The 19922-nt window shown below is 40.2% G+C and overlaps 1 protein-coding gene across 1 annotated transcript in view; it reads left to right on the forward strand.

Annotated features, from left to right (window-relative positions):
• cdh23 (cadherin-related 23) overlaps positions 1–19922 on the forward strand; it is a 259561-nt gene that overhangs the window by 65926 nt on the left and 173713 nt on the right. Inside the window, exons 4-6 of the mRNA XM_081350472.1 lie at positions 4659–4801; positions 4900–4947; positions 5455–5547. Of these exons, the coding sequence (XP_081206598.1) occupies positions 4659–4801; positions 4900–4947; positions 5455–5547 (284 nt within the window). The remainder of the gene's footprint in view (positions 1–4658; positions 4802–4899; positions 4948–5454; positions 5548–19922) is intronic.

The raw sequence follows: 19922 nt of genomic DNA on the forward strand, positions 1-19922 counted from the left end.
TAGAGAGTCAGACTTGTAACCCAAAGGTCACGGGTTCGTTTCTCCACTGGCAGGAATCGCTCCTTGGGCGCAGCAATGAATGGCTGCCCACTTCTCTGGGTGTGTGTGTCGTCCATGGCTTGCAATGTGTGTGTTCACTACTCACTGCTAATAATGTGTGTGCACTACCTTGGATGGGTTGAATGCAGAGGACAAATTCCAAGTATGGGTTACTTCACTTCACTGTAAGTGTGCATGTAGTTTAAGTTATTGACCTTTGTGGTTCCTAGATGTGTCTGGATATGAAAGAGGTGCTTTGTATAGTTTGACCAGAATAGCTGTATAGATTGGTTGCTATGCATTTATGCGTTTTGCAGAGGTTTTTATTCAAAGTGGCTTTTAAAGTACAAATTTCATCCATGGGAACTGAACCCACGGCCTTGGTGTTTCTAGCACCATGTTCTACCGTACCTATTTATGTGAGTGCATTTGAATGTGTGTAAAATAAAATATTCTGTGTGTGTGTGTGTGTGTGTGTGTTTATGGCTGTGGAAGGGATTCAGCCTGATCTGTTTGTTGGTCTTTCTCATTATTGTTGGATTTGCAGCATTAGGCTTCTGTCAGCAGAACTAAAGCTGGAATGAGTCAGGGACCCCCTCGCCAGGTGTCTTCATAAACGCACACCTGTTACCAGACACACAGACTCTATGTGTGTGATGTATAAAGAGCTTAGAGGCTGTCATTGTTGCTTCTGGTTATATTGTAACAGGTTTTGGGATATTGAGACTGTTTAAGAGAAGGAATGAGAGAATAAAGAGGTGAAAAAACTCATTTATAAGGGTTAGTTTGTTTAGATTTTGATTAATGAGAGATGAAGAAAGAATGAAATATTAAAATAACTGCTTTTCAAGGTCAGAACTTTGCACTTGATTAAAATATCTGAAGGAATGTTCATTTAAAGGCACAGTTCACTCAAAAAGGAGCATTCTACCATTATTTACTCAGCCTCACTCACGTTGTTTCACTCTAGTTTCAGCTTTTTTAACTGCAATGGCGTTTTGCTTCGTGGGGGTTGAGCGGAACTGACAGAACGGCAGTTTCTCTCAGTTTTTCCCCTCCGTTTGGTCTAAAACACTGTGTTTGTGTAGCCTAGAAATCTAGATGCACCCTAGCAGCAGAAAATTTTATTTTGCAGCCAGTGTCGTCTAGCAACTCTCCGTTGGCTTACGAGCTGGAAAAACCAAACTCTAGTCAGGCCAATCACATCGTGTATAGAGTCGGTGGGCGGGCTTAACATAATGACGGCAGAGTTGTAATGGTTCTGCGTATATATTCCCTGCTACTTGAAAACTAAGAAAGGCGGCTGCTGCTGGCGAACATCGGTCTCTCGAATCGGCTTTGGCCGCGACTCTACGACTTGGAGTTAAGCTTTTCTTTGAGAAAAGAGCAAAGAACGGCACTGAAGTAGTCATTCTTAAAAAAGGAAGATGTGTTCGGAGTTTTGGTCGACCGGATACGGCAAAAGTTTAATCTATCAGCTAGCTCCGCTGGTGGGAAAACGCTCTGGTTGGTTGTAGCGCTATCCTATTGCGTGCAGAGGGAATTTGAAAGACAAACGTTGATCCCGCCCCTCGGATTGAGCCGTGCCAATGGTGTGTTCCCAGACCCAACATCTTGATGTGGGTCTGGCTTGTCAGGCTAGTGTTCGTGGTCATCCAGTTTTAAATGTTGACTAAATACACAGAGGTTTTTCAGATTTTCTGTTGCGGCTTTCTCTCCATATTTATGATTCTTTGCAGCCTTTAGCCGCTGCCAACAACACTCTTGATCCTTCACTGGAAAGTAACTCACTCCCTCTAAATATTTACTCTTTGAGTTCTTGCACACAGGAACCAATACAAGTCGAAACCATTATGATTAAAAGTTTGCTAAGAAGTATTTCCTACTAAAGCAAAGCGGTATTTGACTCTGGTAAGTGTATTCATAGCAAAATGGTCGGAGTGGCCTTGGACCGCAACATGCCCAGTGCACTCATATATGTCATTAGGAAATGTTTTAAACAGCCAAGATGTCATAAAAATAATTACATTAAAAAAGTCCCAAATTCAAAATTGTCTCAGTTTAATGCTGAATTTGCTGATACTGATTGGAGTAACGAGATGTTTCTGAAGAATCCCGATCATGTTTTGTCAAATTTCCATAGGAGAGTGGAGACAATACGTCAAAAATATACAACTACCTGTAAAATACATATTAAACAAAATACAGTACCTTGGGTAACTTCTGATATTTTACAGCTCCTAAAAAAGAAGGCCTCTTCCTTGAAAGCCTACAGATTATTAAAAACACCTGAAGCTAAGCTTATTTTCACACAGTTTAGAAATAAGTGTAAATTTGAATTATACAAAGCAAAACAGTCTTATTATGAAAATCAAATTAGTCGAACAGTTTCCAACCCAAGAACATTATGGCGAACATTGAAATCTATAACTGGTGAAAAAAAATGTAAAATTAATAATAGTTTGCAAATATCCATAAATGGTACTCTTCTTACTGATCATGATAAAATTGCTAATTCTTTTAATGAGTATTTTATTGCATCTGTACAAGAATTATCTTCTAAATTTACTATTCCTCTGTTTCTCACATCAGTACCAGCATTATCTCAGCAATTCTCTTTTTCTGAAATTGTACAAAATGATATAACTAATATTTTGTGTTCTCTGAATGCTTCTCATGCTTGTGATACAAATAATTTAAACATGACTTTTCTTAAAACTCATGCCAGTACTCTTATACCACTCTTGCATCATTTAGTTAATTTGTGTATTAGACAATCAGTATTTCCTGCCTTGTGGAAAACGGCCCAGACCACCCCGATGTTTAAGTCTGATGATCCAACTAATATTTCGAACTACCGTCCAATTGCAATTCTCCCAACCATTTCCAAGTTGCTTGAAAAAATATTGTACAATCAACTAATTAACCACCTTGAAAATAATAACCTGCTCAGTGATTGCCAGCATGGCTTTCGACCCTTACGGTCAACTATGTCGGCTTTGTTGCTTCTCACTGAGCAAATACGTGCGTCTTTAAACAAGGGTCAGATTACTGGAGTTATATACATAGATTTTCAGAAAGCTTTCGATACAGTCAATCATCAAATTCTGTTAAACAAACTTCTTTCTTTTCATTTGTCATCTTCCGCAATAGATATGTTTACATCATATTTAAGTGACAGATCTCAGACTGTAAGAATCGGCTCAGTAACATCACAGCCACGAGTGTGTTCTATGGGAGTTCCACAGGGCAGTATTTTAGGTCCTTTACTTTTCCTTATGTATATTAATGATCTTCCTTGTGTTTTGAATTTTTCTAGTTCTTTGCTATATGCTGATGACACTGTTATTTTTCTTTCTGGTTCTAATATCGACACAATTAACTACAGACTTAACACAGATCTGCAGCATTTACATAACTGGCTGCAAGATAACCATTTAACACTTAATGTCAAGAAAACACAATGCATGTATTTCTATTCATCTAGGAGACAGCTATCCATATCCAATCCTATCACTTTTTCTAATCAAACGCTTTCAATTGTATCAGCAATTTAAGCATTTAAGTATTTGGGAGTCTATCTTGACTCACATCTTACTTATCAAGAACATGTTCAAACCCTAACCAGAAAGTTAAACCAAAAGTTATATGTTTATAGCAAAATTAGACCATATTTGTTGCTTTCTGTTTCAAAAACCTATCTTCATGCCATCATTCTGTCCACTTTGTCGTATTGTTTACCTGTTTGGTCACTAACAACAAATGAGATTATTGAACCTGTAATAAGAATTTATAATAGAGCTCATAAGATCCATGTCAGGCTTCCAGGCTGGACTCACCACTGTACTGCACTATCTTTGTGTAATGCCTTGACATTTCAGAACTATAAAATAAGCCATGGGATAAACTTGTTTTATCAAATCTCAAATGGACACACTGTAACTGCTCTAAACGAATTGGTTCCGAAACTTAGCTCAAGGTCTGAGCGCACTACGAGATCTTTTACAAATGGACTCTTGCCTTTACCGACTTTTAGAAACTGTTATGGACAGAGATCTTTTTTTCATGTGCTCACTAAAACCTGGAATGAGATCCCACAGCACATCAGAACTATCACATCAAGAAGACTATTTAAAATAACATTTGCTCGCCATTTAATGGACAGGTATAGCTGTGACCATTGAGACGGCTCTATAGCCCCTCTTGTTGTCCAATATCTTGGTTTGTGTGTCTGTTGTTGTCTCTAGCTGTTTAGTGTGTGAACTTTGTTGTGTCTGTGGTTTATATGTTCTGCAGAGCAGGAACCTGCTGAAAATCAGTTTTATACTGAGCCAGGCCCGATTGTCCTTAATCTTTTCCTGTTTTAAAAATATAAATAAATAAATAAATAAAAAATTATGGGTGTTGAAGTTTTCCTACCTTCTCTGTTTTCTCGTCAGGTAGCACCAAATTTTTTTTTTTTTTGCCTTTCTACTGTAAAAGCAGCCAAGCTTTATTGAAAGCCCTTTTTGCCATTGGTGAAGTACCACTTTAAGTGAAATTCAGCTTTTCATAATATGACCCCTTTAAAATGTAATTTTGTCTTAAATGTCATTCATTGTCTCTGTCTGTGTGTTCAGGCACGTCCATTACCCAGCTGCAGGCGGTCGATCCGGACGGTGAGCCGTTGATTTTCGGAGTGGTCGGGGAAGAGGCCATGCGGTACTTCGCAGTGCAGGAGACGACTGGGGTGGTGTGGCTGAGACAGCCGCTCGACAGGGAGGTGCGGAAAACCATGAGATGAATGACTGTCCAACTGCAGCTGACACTTGTGATATAATGCTGCTGTTTGTTGTGTGTTTTTTGTTTTCGTCTCTTCAGACTAAGTCGGAGATGCAGGTGGAGTTCTCCGTCAGTGACAGTCAAGGGGTGAGTTAGCGATCATCTATCTATCCATCTCTGTCCACCTTTTTATCCATCCATCTGTCTCTAAGGTCTATGCAACCTTTACTTTTAATGTTCAAAAATGTATGATTTTAAAGATAAGAAAAGAGAAATTAATACTTTTATTCAATAAAGACATTAAAAATCAGCGTATTAGAATGATTTCTGAAGGATCATGTGACACTGAAGACTGGAGTAATGATGCTGAACATTCAGCTTTGACATCGCTGGAATAAATTACAATTCAAAATACATTAAAATTTAAAATTGATATTTTAAAATGTTATAATATTGAAAAATATTACTGTTTATATATAATAATTACAGCCTTGTTGAGCATAAGTGACTTCTTTCAAAAAGATTTTCAAAAATCTTTTAACACTTTTCTTTTTATAATTACTATAGACTTTTTTTTTTTTTATATGAGATTCAGTGTAGAAATAGTAGAACGTTCTCAAAAGCCTCTGCTATTTGATTTCATTTGATTTTTAGGTCGTCAAGGACACAGTGAACATTCAGATCGGAGATGTAAATGACAATGCTCCAACATTTCACAACCAGCCGTATGCCATTCAAATACCAGAGGTAATGTACAACACTTCACTTCTTAAAATCAACTTGCAGTAGCATTCACTTCATTTTTCTTTCATGATGTGATCTATTTCTAAGTCAAACATGATATTGAATGAGAAGAAATGTTAGGTGAGTTATTTTTTAATTTAGTTAATATTATTTATTTTGAAATGTATTCATTTTTTCAAATATTTTATTTTAAATAATATATTTTCTAATACATATTTTATCATGTTATTTATTTATTTATGTATTCTTTTTTTTTTAAATAAAAGATTACAAAGATAAACCTCTTTTAACAACATGAACCAATGATATGCATTAAGAGAGCAAATAGGGTTAGTTTTATTTTCCTGATGTCTTATGATCAGACTAATTTAAATATTCTGGCTTGAATTCCAGAAACAGTGTCATATGTTTGGAATGCGGATAATGTTCTTGAATTCTCTTTATTTAGTTATTTCGCTCTCTGCTTTTTTTCTCCATGTTCATCACCCCCAACTGAGATCAACAGAACCCCCCTTACCCTCTCTCTCATGCTCTGTCTATCAGCACTTTTTTCAACTTCAACCTATCCTTTTCTCCTTTTCCCATCATCCTTCTGGCCCATCCTCTTCTAATCCCTGACATGAGGTAATTTGGTAGAGTAAAGTAGACAACTTTCTCTCTCCACACACACACACACACACACACACACACACACACACACACACACACACACACACACACACACACACACACACACACACACACACACACCTCAGCTGATGTTTATATTGTGTGTCTATATACATCCCACACTCCTCCCCACAGAAAATCTTCAAAGCCACAGTTATTTTTTTCTCTTTTCAATCTGTCATTCTGAGTAAATAAAAGTAGGGTGAGAGTGAGCGAGAGAGCTGTATTTAGCTGATGTTGTTTACTGAGGCTTGATGATTAAGCCTGCAGTCTGAGGGACAGAGGAGGACCGGCATATTTAGCCACTTACCCAAAATGCTTGGTCTTCATCAGAACTGCGGAAAACCCAAAGAGATTTGGATTGTTCAATGTAGAGTCTCTCTGAGTCATCTTGTAAGTTGCAGCTTGTATAATTTATTTTCAAACATGTCCAGGCAATGACATTTCACCACAAAGTCAAAAGATTTTTTTTATACATTTATTTTTTACATAATGAATATGAAACTTTTTTTTGTTGCATTCTGACATTGTTATGACAGTTGTATTTTTTTCATTGCTGCAATACATTTCATTTATTTGTAATTCCCATCTAAATGGTGATTTTCATTAGTGTATTACAGAAAAAAGTAATATTTTTATTCTATTTAATCCACATAAATAAACACAATACAACATTTACCATGGTCTATACATATTTTCCAATATTTGAAGTTATTATAATAACTTATAAACTTATAAAATTATATGTATAATATATTTATTATTATTATTATTTATTATTATTATTAATATTATTATTTTCTTTTTTTCCATTATTCATTTAGAGTAATATGGGAATACGTTTGTTTTCCACAAACTGGGGAAGTGTTGAATTGCCATTAAAATAATGTTGCAATACAAATATGCCACACAAAAAAAGTCCCCCAAAAAGCTTCATTTAAAAAAGAAAAAAAGAAAAATGTACGGTAATTGTTTTCAATTTTGATTCTGAGGTGAATAATGACCAGGAAATTTTTTTGACAAGTGAAATTCGTCCATATAATCACTTGCATTTTGCTATAAGACCAACAAAAAAGCACTAAAAAAAGGATTGCAAAAGTCATTTTTCACTGAAAACTTAGGCCTCTACTGTAGCTTTCTGTAAGTAATAGAACCAATAGAATCAATGACATCATCAGGCATCATTGGTTTCACATGTCTCAGATACACATCATTGAAGACTGGCACCACAATTTAAATTGAGATTGACAACAGGAAGGATGATTTTTAAGTGAATTTCTACTATTTAATTTTTTGGGAAAACTGTTCCTTTTTTTCTCTTTAGAAAGAGCAAGAAAAAACAGCCCCAGCTCCTCCCCAACCACCACTTTCTGTTTTTACGTCTCCATTTCTGCATTTTGATGGCCTCATTACCTCTTCTGACCTCTCTTGGTCTGTGAAAACACGCTGCGGCATCACTCCATCAATCTGTCACTCACACTGTATTCCACCAATCAGGGATGATCCACACATCACCCCTAGCAGTGAGAGGATGAGTGGGAGGAATAGCGTAAGATGGGAGGAAGAGCTGTAAATGGTTGAATGAAAAATAAATTTAGGGTAAGAATTTCAGGACAGGTTAATAAAGAGAACGGCCTTTAAATATGTACCTTAAAGTTGGCCTTTTTGAGCCAATAAGGAAACAAGAAGAAAAAATGTATTGTATGACCATTTTAAATTTTCTTTAGTTAAAAATATTCTGTCAAGATAATTAAAGTAGCACAAAATTATGTTTTTGCTAGTGTGTGTGTGTGTGTGTGTGTGTGTGAATGGTCCTGTAATTGGCAGTGTAATTAGTTGGGCAGTAACTGTGGGAGGTTTCTTATAGAAGGGGAGCAGGTGAACAGCATTGCATCTGACAGTTATAAAGCTGCTTGAATTTACAGTGTGTGTGTGTAAGCATGCGGTTGTGTGTGTGCCAGTGTTTACCGTTGCACCGTTATTCTCCGATGACACTGCACATCTGCTGAATCTACAGCAAGATCATTTTATTTCACCTGAGTTGATTGAGAGAGTCTGATTTGAATGTGAACTGCTTTTGAGAATGCGTTTGAATCCTATTCAGTTTGAATTGAGGTATTGTAGCAAAGAGGATGTAGAGTTTTTTTTTTTGTTAATTTGTTTAAATGAAGGTTTGGGGTCAGTAAGATGCATTAAATTGATCAAAAGTCAGAATATATATATATATATATATATATATATATATATATATATATATATATATATATATATATATATATATATATATATATATATATATATATATATATATATATATATATATATATATATATATATATATATATTACTTAAAAGCATTTATTTGATATATATATATATATATATATATATATATATATATATATATATATATATATACTGTATATATCAAATAAATGCTTTTGAACTTTTCTATTCATCAAAGAATCCTAAAAAAATAATGGTTTCCACAAAAATATGAAGCAGCACAACTGATTTCAACATTGATAATAATAAATATAATATTTCTTGAGCAGCAAAATAAGCATATTAGAATGATTTCTAAAGGATGTGACACTGAAGACTGGAGTAATGATGCTGAAAATCACATCACAGGAATAAATTACATTTTTAGAATATTCAAATTTGTTGTAAAAATGTATTTTAACCTGAAAAATTTTTTTTTTTGGTTAATTTTTTTATTTTTTAAATATGTTTTAATTGTATTTTCATTTCTTGACAATAAGCAAGCCAGAATGAGAACATGAAAACACATATGAAATCCACTCCCCACCTACCACTCCCTTCCTCTCTTTACAATGGGGAACATAAACATAGTGGATAGATATGTTAACAGAAAAACAAAGCCATAAATAAAACAACCCCCCCCCCCACACACACACACAAAAAAACAAGAGGGATAAAGTGTTAAGTTCAATCTGATTCCTGATCATTGCTTTTCACAATATACTTGGAGATCTTCTCAGCAGCTAGTCCAGGTTTTTAATGTTGAGATTTGTGCCGAGTTCACCTGAGCTTTGGATATTTCCAACATTATAATGTCCCGAAGTTGAATCAACCACTTGTATATATCCAGGGTATGTGGTGGGAGCCAGTGTTGAGCTATCAGTTTTTTTGCAGACGTTAAACCGGCCAGCCAGACAATTTTTTGCAGCTTAGAGAAATCAAACTGAGAATCATCATTCAGTAATAATACAGAGGGGATCACCGGTATAGGATATTTAATGATTTTCGATAAGATAGCACATACCTCATTCCAATTTTTTTTTAACCTTTTCACATTCCCATATCAAATGGAAAAAGGATCCAAGTTATTGGTCAGGACATTTATCACAGAAGGGAATTGTAACAAAATTACTGTGTAGCTGTATTCTTATTAAATAAATACATCCTTGGCAGTGTGCTACCTCTTTTAAAAACATAAAAAAAATCGTACTGACCCATACTTTACAGTATATATAATTTGTGCTACAGTCTTCAAGATGGACTAAAATATATAATGAGTAGGTTACTTTTAATGTAAATAATTATTTCTATCAAGGTTTCTTGAAACAATAAATTGGTGTGGTGCTGCATGACAAAATTTAACTATATTTTAATGGCTGTGTTACAGTTTTTTACAATCACTTTGCTACTATTTTCAGAACCTTGATGTCATTTTTCAAAACTCTAGACACAAAACTCAAAACGGTTATCACTTGTAACACAGGCTGTCTAATGTTCAAAACACTGCATTGTGCATTCACATCTTTAAAGAAATCTTGCACTTGCACAATCATTGGTTCAAAAAAACAAATTTACTGTGAAATACCATTGAAACATAACTATAGATCACCCCAAACCACCGATAGTTTCACTGTGTTATTGTTCATACAATCATTAAATATTGTAGAACAAAATGGGTGATACAGGTTTCATTATGGTACTACATGTACAGTAAATACATCTCTGTAAAAGTACTGCAGTAGTAGAGAGAATACTACAGACACAGTGGAATCATTGTGCAAAGTTTGTAATATATTGATGCAAAACACTACAGTACAATCACAACATAGGTTTATTTGAATCAAAGCAAAAATAACTAGCTATGAAATAGAAAAGAAAAGACAGTACTGTAAAACATCAAATGCAGTGTTCCTCAACTTGCTTGCTTGTACTGTAAGAAACAAAACAGGAGTGATTATCTATACAGTGCAGAACTGTCAATACTGTAAATAGTCAGAAAAGGTGGTACAGTATTTGGGACCATAGACACAGTGTCTGATGAAGCATTATGATAAAATATTAGGCTACATCAATGGATATTGTAGTCTAATTGGTTCATGCTCCACGCTAATTGGTGACAATGAATCTTGAAACTTTCATGATTTACTGTAAACATGGAAGATTGTTTGTCTGTTTCCATACAACTATGCATTAAGAGTAATGCAACAGTTACTTATCATTTTGAGCAGTTGTATCAATTGATAGTTAGATCATTGTAAGGAAATGAATAGACACTCATTTGAAATGTAATGTGTGAATTGCCTTTTGAAATAGCAGTACTTTGATGTTAAGTTGTGTCATATTGAACAGGTGATTTTTGTTGAATGAACAAATGATCTAAGTTTTATGTGTATTGTATCCAAGCAATTGAGAAAAGGTTTAGAGTTTTGAAAAATGTGCATTTTGATCATTGGTTGTGAGTTTTGTGTCTAGAGTTGTGAAAAATGACACCAAGGTTCTGAAAATAGTAACAAAGTGATTGTAAAAAACTGTAAAGTGCTCTGATTGGTCAGATGGCCCAGTCGGTTGTGATTGGTCTACCGCTTACAGCATGTGTCAGGAAAAGAGAAAAACGCCTATACCTGTTACCATATCTGAATTTTTTTTTAGCTCCGGAGGCTTCCTCAGCACTTACACAGTTGTACGAACAGTAACAATGCCGTGTTTTTTTTTTTGTGTCAATTTCAGCACGAGTCCTTATCCTTTTGAAGTGCATGCAAAGTGGATTTGCAGCACAGAAACAGCGTCTTCTCTAAATGTCGACAACAAGAACTAAACTCTTCCAGTCTCAGCTACAACTACAGTGTTTGAGGGCGGGGCAAAGTAGACATTGTTCGCAGGCAGCCAATGAAGACCATAGGCGGGCATTATGCAAATTTGATACATGTTACGGAAGCGAAACTGGAAATGCTGACGACTAGTTTCGGGCAGTTCAGAATCGATTCTTTTTTTTAGGGGACAATAACTTTATTTGTCATGCACTTTGATCTTTAAAACTTTGCAGTCCTTTTACATTCACAAACAGCTATCTTACACACTGCGTAATATTCGAAAAAGCTTAATAAGGGCACTTTAAATGTTTTGACAGTATTGAACGTATACATTTTTCATTAGAAAAGACATTTAACTTTCTATCTGGGAATTACTATGAATAATTTAAGAAAATGTATTAATTAAAAAAAAAATGTCTCAAAACTTTTGTTGGACTTCTAATTTGTGAATATTTGGTCACTTTCTGCACAGTAGACCCAGATGAACTAGATGTTGCACACATAATATTTCTACAGTATTACGTGGCTGTTTTCTCAAATAGTGAGTTTTTGGCTTACATTTTTACATTTTATACAGATGCTTTTGTCCAAAGTGACTTGTATACATCTATTGGAATGCTAATGATAGATTTGTATGAATGAGTGTGTGGTTGTTGAGTGTTTGTAGTAGAATGGCTCTGATATTCAATGATTTTTACTTGAGTTCACACATATTTTGAACTTATTGAAATGTGTTCATGTGCAGAAACATGTGCAGAAACATGCTTAAGGGAGAGTTGAGATCTTTCTGCGGTGTCTAGCAGCCTGTCGTCGTAGTCAGATCTTTTAGTCTTTCGGTTTTTAATATTCTAGGTTTTAATTGGCTGTTTGTAGTTTGTGAAAAACTTTAAATTATTATAAAAAAATTATTAAAAAACTAGCAACAAAACTTCAGGATTCCCTTAGGCACATCAGAAAAGAGATTTTTAACACAATTTGTTTTTTTTTGTGTGAAACAATTTGTTTCCCCAAATTATCAAATCAGAAAATTGTTGTTTATCTGTGAGAAACTATTAGTTTAGTTAAAGAATCATGCTGTAAACAAATTAGCAATTTTTTTTTCTTATCACATTATGACTTCCAAGCTTGTAAATAGAAACTTGTCAGAAGAACGCCTCGGTTACGACTGTAACCTCGGTTCCCTGAAGAGGGAACGAGCGTTGCGTCGAGAATGACGCTATGGGGAACGCTTTGCGTGATGACGTCTTGAAGCACATGTAAAATCAGTCCAATGGTGTGGCGGAACGTCAGAGGCGGGTGACGTCACGTACCAGGAAGCTATAAAAGCCGGCCCGAAACAGAAAACGAAAGCTTCGTAAAAGTCTGAAGTCGAGCTGACAGGCATGAAGGAGATATGGCAAGGCGACGCAACGCTCGTTCCCTCTTCAGGGAACCGAGGTTACAGTCGTAACCGAGGCGTTCCCTTTCAAGGGAACTCCCGTTGCGTCGAGAATGACGCTATGGGGAACGTCTATACCAACGCCTCCATAGCTACGAATGTCTGTCCTGTGTGAAATCTAGAGAGCAGCATTAGGAAGACAAAACATGAGACCCTGGAGCAGAGTCTAGATCCAGAGAGTAAAACCTGACGAAAGTGTGCGGTGAGGACCAGCCTGCCGCATCACAGACGTCCTGTAAAGAAACTCCTGAAATAAGGGCCTTAGAGGCCGCCATACTCCTCGTCGAGTGCGACCGGACAGCCAAAGGAGAAGGCTGCCCAGCCGCCTCATAAGCAAGTGAGATAGCCTCGACCACCCACTTGCTCATCCTTTGCTTAGACACTGGACCTCCTTTGTTAGGGGACCCAAAGCACACAAATAATTGATCACTTTTACGCCACAGGGCAGCTCTGTGGACATATGCGTCTAACGCCCGCACAGGGCAAAGCAAATTATTAGCCTCCTGGTCAGCATTTTGAAAGGGAGGAGGACAGAAGGCCTGCAGAACAACAGGTCTGACCACATTAGTGGGGACCTTGGGGATATAACCCGGTCTTGGATGAAGAAACGCTTTAACCATACCCGGAGCAAACTCTAAGCATGACGGAGCAACTGACAATGCTTGAAGATCCCCTATTCTCTTGAGAGAAGAAATAGCAAGGAGAAAAAGAGCTTTCAGAGTTAAAAACTTCTCAGGAACCTCCTCAATGGGCTCAAAGGGGGCCAGGGACAAGCCTTGTAATGCAATGGACAGGTCCCAAGGCGGAACCCTAGAGCGAACTGCAGGCCTCAGCCTCCAAGTGCCACGAAGGAAACGAGATATCAAAGGGTCTTTCCCCACAGACATTCCACCCAAAGGAATGTGGTAAGCACCTATGGCCGCCACATAAACCTTTAAAGTGGACGGGGTCAGACCTGCCGTGAACCGGTCTTGCAGGAACTCCAGCACTGTACCAATTGGGCAGTTAACTGGGTCCAACCGACGGTCACTACACCAAGAAGTGAAGACTCTCCACTTCAGGGCATAAAGTTTCCTCGTGGAGGGAGCTCTGGACTGTAGAATGGTCTCAACAACCTCAGTTGAGAGACCTGACTCTATGAGCTGGGCCCCCTCAGAGGCCAAGCCCACAGGTTCCACAGTTCTGGGCGGGGGTGATATATTGAGCCCCCTGCCTGGGACAGAAGGTCTCTCCTGACGGGTAACTCCAGAGGATGCCCATCGAGGAGGGAGACCAGATCGGGAAACCATACTCTGCCCGGCCAGCGCGGGGCTATCAGAAGCAGGCAAACCCGGTCCCTGCGAACTCTCTCCAGAACTCCCGGGAGCAGAGCCACTGGGGGAAAGGCGTACAGACGTAGCCTCGGCCACGTCTGAACCATAGCATCCAGTCCCAGAGGAGCTGGATGCGTGAGGGAGAACCAAAGTGGACAGTGAGAAGTCTCTCGAGACGCAAACAGATCCACTTGTGCTTGGCCGAACTCCCTCCATATCAGCTCCACCACCTCGGGGTGGAGCCTCCATTCCCCGGGCCTCGGCCCCTGCCTCGACAGAGTGTCTGCTCCTAAATTCTGGACCCCGGGGATGTAAGCTGCCCTGAGTGACAGTAACTTCCCCTGGGACCACAAGAGGATATGGCGTGCCAAGTTGGATAACGGGCGCGAGCGCAAACCCCCTTGGTGGTTGATATAGGCGACTACCGACGTGTTGTCCGTATGTACTAGCACATGGTGTCCCCTGAGATCTGTGATAAAGCTCCTCAGAGCCCGGAAGACAGCTAACATCTCTAGGCGATTGATATGCCAGGAACGATGATGGTCTTCCCACAGACCTTGAGCTGAGCGACCCTCCAGGATCGCTCCCCAACCCGTGAGGGAAGCATCCGTCGTTAGCAGTTTGCGACGACAAGGAGCTCCCAACACTGGGCCCTGGGACAGGAACCAAGGTTTCTTCCACATAACCAGGGCACGTAAGCATCGCCGCGTGACCCTGATTGTGCGAAATGGGTTGCCCCTCGGGGAAAACCCCCTGGTCCTGAGCCACCACTGCAGGGGCCTCATGTGTAGCAGTCCAAAAGGTATCACGTTGGACGCTGCTGCCATGAGACCCAACAGTCTCTGGAACTGTTTGACAGTGAGTAGCTGGCCTAGCTTTACACTTTTCACAGCTGCAAGGATGGACTCTATACGTGGCGGTGACAGGCGCGCCTGCATCGACACTGAATCCCAAACTACGCCTAAAAAAGTGGTCCTCTGGAGTGGAGAAAGCACACTCTTCTTGGCGTTCAGCCGTAACCCCAACTCTTTCATGTGGGCGAGAACAACATCTCGATGTTGAACCGCCAACTGATGCGACTGAGCTAAAATCAACCAATCGTCGATGTAGTTCATGATGCGAATACCTTGGAGGCGCAGCGGCGCCAGAGCTGCATCCATGCATTTGGTGAAAGTGCGGGGTGATAAAGCTAGGCCGAATGGAAGAACACGATATTGGTATGCTTTGCCCCCGAAAGCAAACCTCAGGAACTTCCAATGACACGGACGGATGGAAATATGGAAATATGCGTCCTTGAGGTCTATCGTGACAAACCAGTCCTCGGACCTGATCTGTGGCACGATCTGTCTCAATGTTAACATTTTGAACTTGAGCTGCATGACTGACTCGTTCAGAACTCGAAGATCTAAAATGGGACGCAATCCCCCGTCCTTTTTCGGAACTATGAAATACCGGCTGTAAAATCCGGTTTCCCTGTTGGAGGGAGGTACATATTCTATGGCCCCTTTCTCTAACAGAGTGTTTACTTCCTGTTCCATAACCAGAACCTGCTCGGGGCCCACCACTGTGGGCAGGACCCCCATAAACCGAGGTGGGCGTTTTTTGAATTGTATCTGATACCCTTTTTCCACGGTCTGCAGGACCCAACGAGAAACATTCGACAGTAGCTTCCACGCTGTCAAAGATTCTACTAGAGGTACCAGCCTCTCGAGACTGGTTTCTGGATTTCGTTGTTGTTGAGTAGTCAATTCGTCGCCCTGTAACGGCGCACCGGCAGGGAACGACCGAACAGACTGCTCTAACACCCTCCTCGGAGGGGGCGGGCATCCCGAGGCCACTACGTTTCCGGGTGGTCCTTGAGATATGTGCTCGCCGGAGACCGCTGCGCCCTGTAACACCGGAGGCGGCAGGGTTGGCAGAACGGTCCCCTGAGGGTACCGAAGAGAGACGGGCACCGTAAAAAGAGGTGTTAACCGCTCTGCTTCGGGGGGGACTACCCTCATTTGTCCTGAGCCCTCGGACGTCAGGACTTTTTCCCAGCAGCCTTCTTGGCGGTAATGACGGTCCGCAGATCCGTCCTACCCCTCGAAGACTGCTGGGTTTGAGCGCGCCCTCCGTGTCCCCGTGATTTTTGTGGGGGAGCACGGGAGGACACGCTCTGTTTTTGAGTGGCACGATGTTCAGCGCTCTTTTTAGAGGAGTGAGGCTGCTCCCGCTCAGCAGCCTCAAAGAATGAACGGCGGGGGAGAAGTTTTTGAAGCGCAACTGCCTGTTTAGAAGCTTCTTGAGATTTAGCAACCGCACTGTTAACAGCATCGCCAAACAGACCAACAGTGGAGACCGGAGCATCTAAGAGAACATGCTTTTCTTTATCTTTTATGTCACTCAGATTGAGCCACAGATGCCTCTCAGTGGCCACCAGGGCTGCCATAGACCGCCCGATTGATTTAGCGGTCTCCTTGGTGGCCCTGAGAGACAGGTCTGTGGCTCTGCGTAGTTCAGCCACCGTATCTGGACCAATTCCCCCGCCCTCCTCTAAATCACCCAGCAATTCAGCCTGATAGGCCTGCATAATGGACATCGTATGCAGACACGCTGCTGCTTGACCAGCGGCTGCATACGATTTATGAACCAGTGAAGATGTCATTTTCACTGGTTTAGAAGGAAGTGTAGGAGTCTTTAGGGAAGATGCCGTTGCTGGAGAGAGATAGCTCGCAAGCGTCTCTTCCACCTTCGGCATCTCCCCATAACCATGCTCTTTATATTTGTGAATAGAAGAGTAGTGGGATGTGTTTGGTGTAAAAACTCTATATGAAACTGGTTTCCCCCACGATCTCGACACCTCGGTGTGGAGATCGGGGAAAAACGGAAGACTCCTGCGCTGGGGCTGCGCACGAGATGGCAGGAAGCGCTCGTCGAGTTTGCTTTTCGAACGAACGTCCTGCCTATCCTCTGGCCACTCAATAGACAGTCTGTCAACGGCTCTAGTAATCACATCGAGCAGTTCCTCAAACGCGTGAGACTGAGGTGGCGAATCCTCAGACTCAGCTTCAATACTCACAACATCCAACTCCTCAGAGCTGGATAGTTGCAGTACTGGCGCCTCCATCGGGGGGGAAGAAACCGCAGCGCGTGCTTCCACACCCTGATGAGAGGCACTGGATCTGTCAGTAAGAGGCTGAGATAAGGCAGAGCCCGTCTCAACATCCACTGACAGATCCATTTGCGAACCCCAGGTCTGAGATCGCCGCCGAGCCTCAGCCGCGGCGGGACCCGAGCCCTGGGGAACGTGGTCGGGATTGAACCGAGCCAAACGGGATCGGAGCGTACGCAATGGAAGCGCACAGCAATGCACACAGTCACCACCCTCGAGTGCTGACTGGGCATGCTCCTCTCCCAAACAAACAACACAAAGAGTGTGTGTGTCACCTCCCGTTAAATAACGCGGGCAGGGATGGACACACACTCGATACTGCTGCTTGCTCGCCATACTGAATAATATATATATATATATATATAGACAGACAACACCAAATAACAAGGACAGATTTCAACACAGAGCGCAACTGAAGACTCAGAAAGCTTTCGTTTTCTGTTTCGGGCCGGCTTTTATAGCTTCCTGGTACGTGACGTCACCCGCCTCTGACGTTCCGCCACACCATTGGACTGATTTTACATGTGCTTCAAGACGTCATCACGCAAAGCGTTCCCCATAGCGTCATTCTCGACGCAACGGGAGTTCCCTTGAAAGGGAACTTGAAGGCAGCATGAACTTTTCATTGTCACAATGCATTCTGGAATTGCAATTAATCTTTACGATGCACTCCTAGATTTTGGAAGTCCAGTCTTTGTGAAAATGTTAGCTAGGCCATGCACTCAGTTGGATTTGGATCACTAAATGAGATAAATAGGGAATATTTGCAATTTTTTTTCTGGCTAACAAGATGCAATCAAATTTTATTTGTAATGATAGAGGCCATGTGTTGCATGTCATAAAGTGGCAAGCATAATAACTGTTTTTGAAAGCAGTGTATGGTATTAATAAATATTTTGAAGGGTGAGCTCAGCCCTGTCAGAAAAATAAAATATGATTTTTCCAAACTGACTATTTTCACTCCCAAACCTGCCAAACATCCAGAAGACAAAGAGCGTGTGTGCCGGCTTTCAATTTACGTTCAAAGAAAAATGGAGCTGCGGGAAATGGAGATTTGTGGTGGACAGTGATGATATGGCCTCTTGATCTGTTTGAAAACTGCCTGCCAAATGTAAAGCAGTGGATGTTTAGGGAAGGGAATTGCTCTCCCCAGCCAGTCATTACAGAATTCACTGCTGGAGTGGTAAACTGGAGGCTTTATTCCTGTCGCTCTTACTGAAATCTATTACAAACACACACACACACACACACACACACACACTCATGGAAGAGAGGGAGCACTTTGCCAGCATCTCTATAAGTGAACAAGGGAGAGGGGGAAAACGATATAGAAAGGGAGATGGGAAGTCATGCACTCAACTGCTTAGCATTTGTGCACTCTTAAAAAATAAAGGTTCCAAAAAGGTTTTGTTTTTGTTTTGATGCCATAGAAGAACCATTTGGGGTTCTAAAGAACCTTTTTCCTCTATAGAACCTTTTGTGAACCATTGGAAAAGTTCTATAGATGTTAAAGGTTCTAATGGAACCACTGATGCCAATAAATAACCTTAATTTTTAAGAGTGTATAGTTGTATTTTTGCAACCCTGGGGTAATACGTGACATGCAAGAGAGATCAATATCATTTGTTTATTTTATGTCTTTGTTTATTGTAGAAATGTCGAATTTCCTCATATCTGCATGCCAAACTACCATTTGGTATTATAGACTACCGTTCAGAAGTTTGGGGTTGTTAAGATTTGTTAGTGTTTATGAGTCTCTTATTTTCACCAAGGGTGCATTTATTTGAATAATACTGAGAAAGAAAAAGAAAAAACGCATTTAAATTGTGAAATATTAATGCAATTTAAAATAATTGTTTTCTATTTTAATGTATTTTCAAAAGTAATTTATTCCTCTGATGCAAAGCTGAATTGTCAGCATAATTACTCCAGTCTTCAGTGTCACATGATGTTTCAGAAATCATTCTAATATGCTGATTTACTGCTCAAGAAACATTTCTCGTCATTATCAATATTGAAAACAGTTTTGCTGCTTACATTTTTTTGTGGAAACAAAAAAGTTTAAAAGAACAGATGAATCTCAGAAAGCAATATATAATTAAGCTCAACTTTCCATTGGAAACACATTTATGATGTCTAAAATGCAAGAAGAGAGCATTTGTGTGTTTGTCAGGTTGTTTGTATGTGTGTTTCTGTTTACGTTTGTGTGTCCGTGTGTGTGTGTGTGTGTATGTGTGTGCGTTGATGGCGATTTAGTGCGATATCAGAGATGCAGACTCATCTCGCTGCAGTTTAGCACACATCATTTACACTTCAGTGGCTAATACTAACAACGCCTGCGTCCTGTCCGTCAAACTCTCCATCTCCTCTTCTATGTCCTGTATCTGCTTGAGCATGAAGAACACCTTTGATTTGGGTTTGCAGTTTTTGGAGTCTAATCTTACCTGTCATACCAGTGAGTGAGTGAGTGAGTGAGTGAGTGAGTGAGTGAGTGAGTGAGTGAGTGAGTGAGTGAGTGAGTGAGTGAGTGAGTGAGTGAGTGAGTGAGTGAGTGAGTGAGTGAGTGAGTGAGTGAGTGAGTGAGTGAGTGAGTGAGTGAGTGAGTGAGTGAGTGAGTGAGTGAGTGAGTGAGTGAGTGAGTGAGTGAGTGAGTGAGTGAGTGAGTGAGTGAGTGAGTGAGTGAGTGAGTGAGTGAGTGAGTGAGTGAGTGAGTGAGTGAGTGAGTGAGT

Source organism: Scardinius erythrophthalmus (genome assembly GCF_964197995.2).
Source record: "Scardinius erythrophthalmus genome assembly, chromosome: 21".
In the NCBI taxonomy this organism is placed as follows: Eukaryota; Metazoa; Chordata; class Actinopteri; order Cypriniformes; family Leuciscidae; genus Scardinius; species Scardinius erythrophthalmus.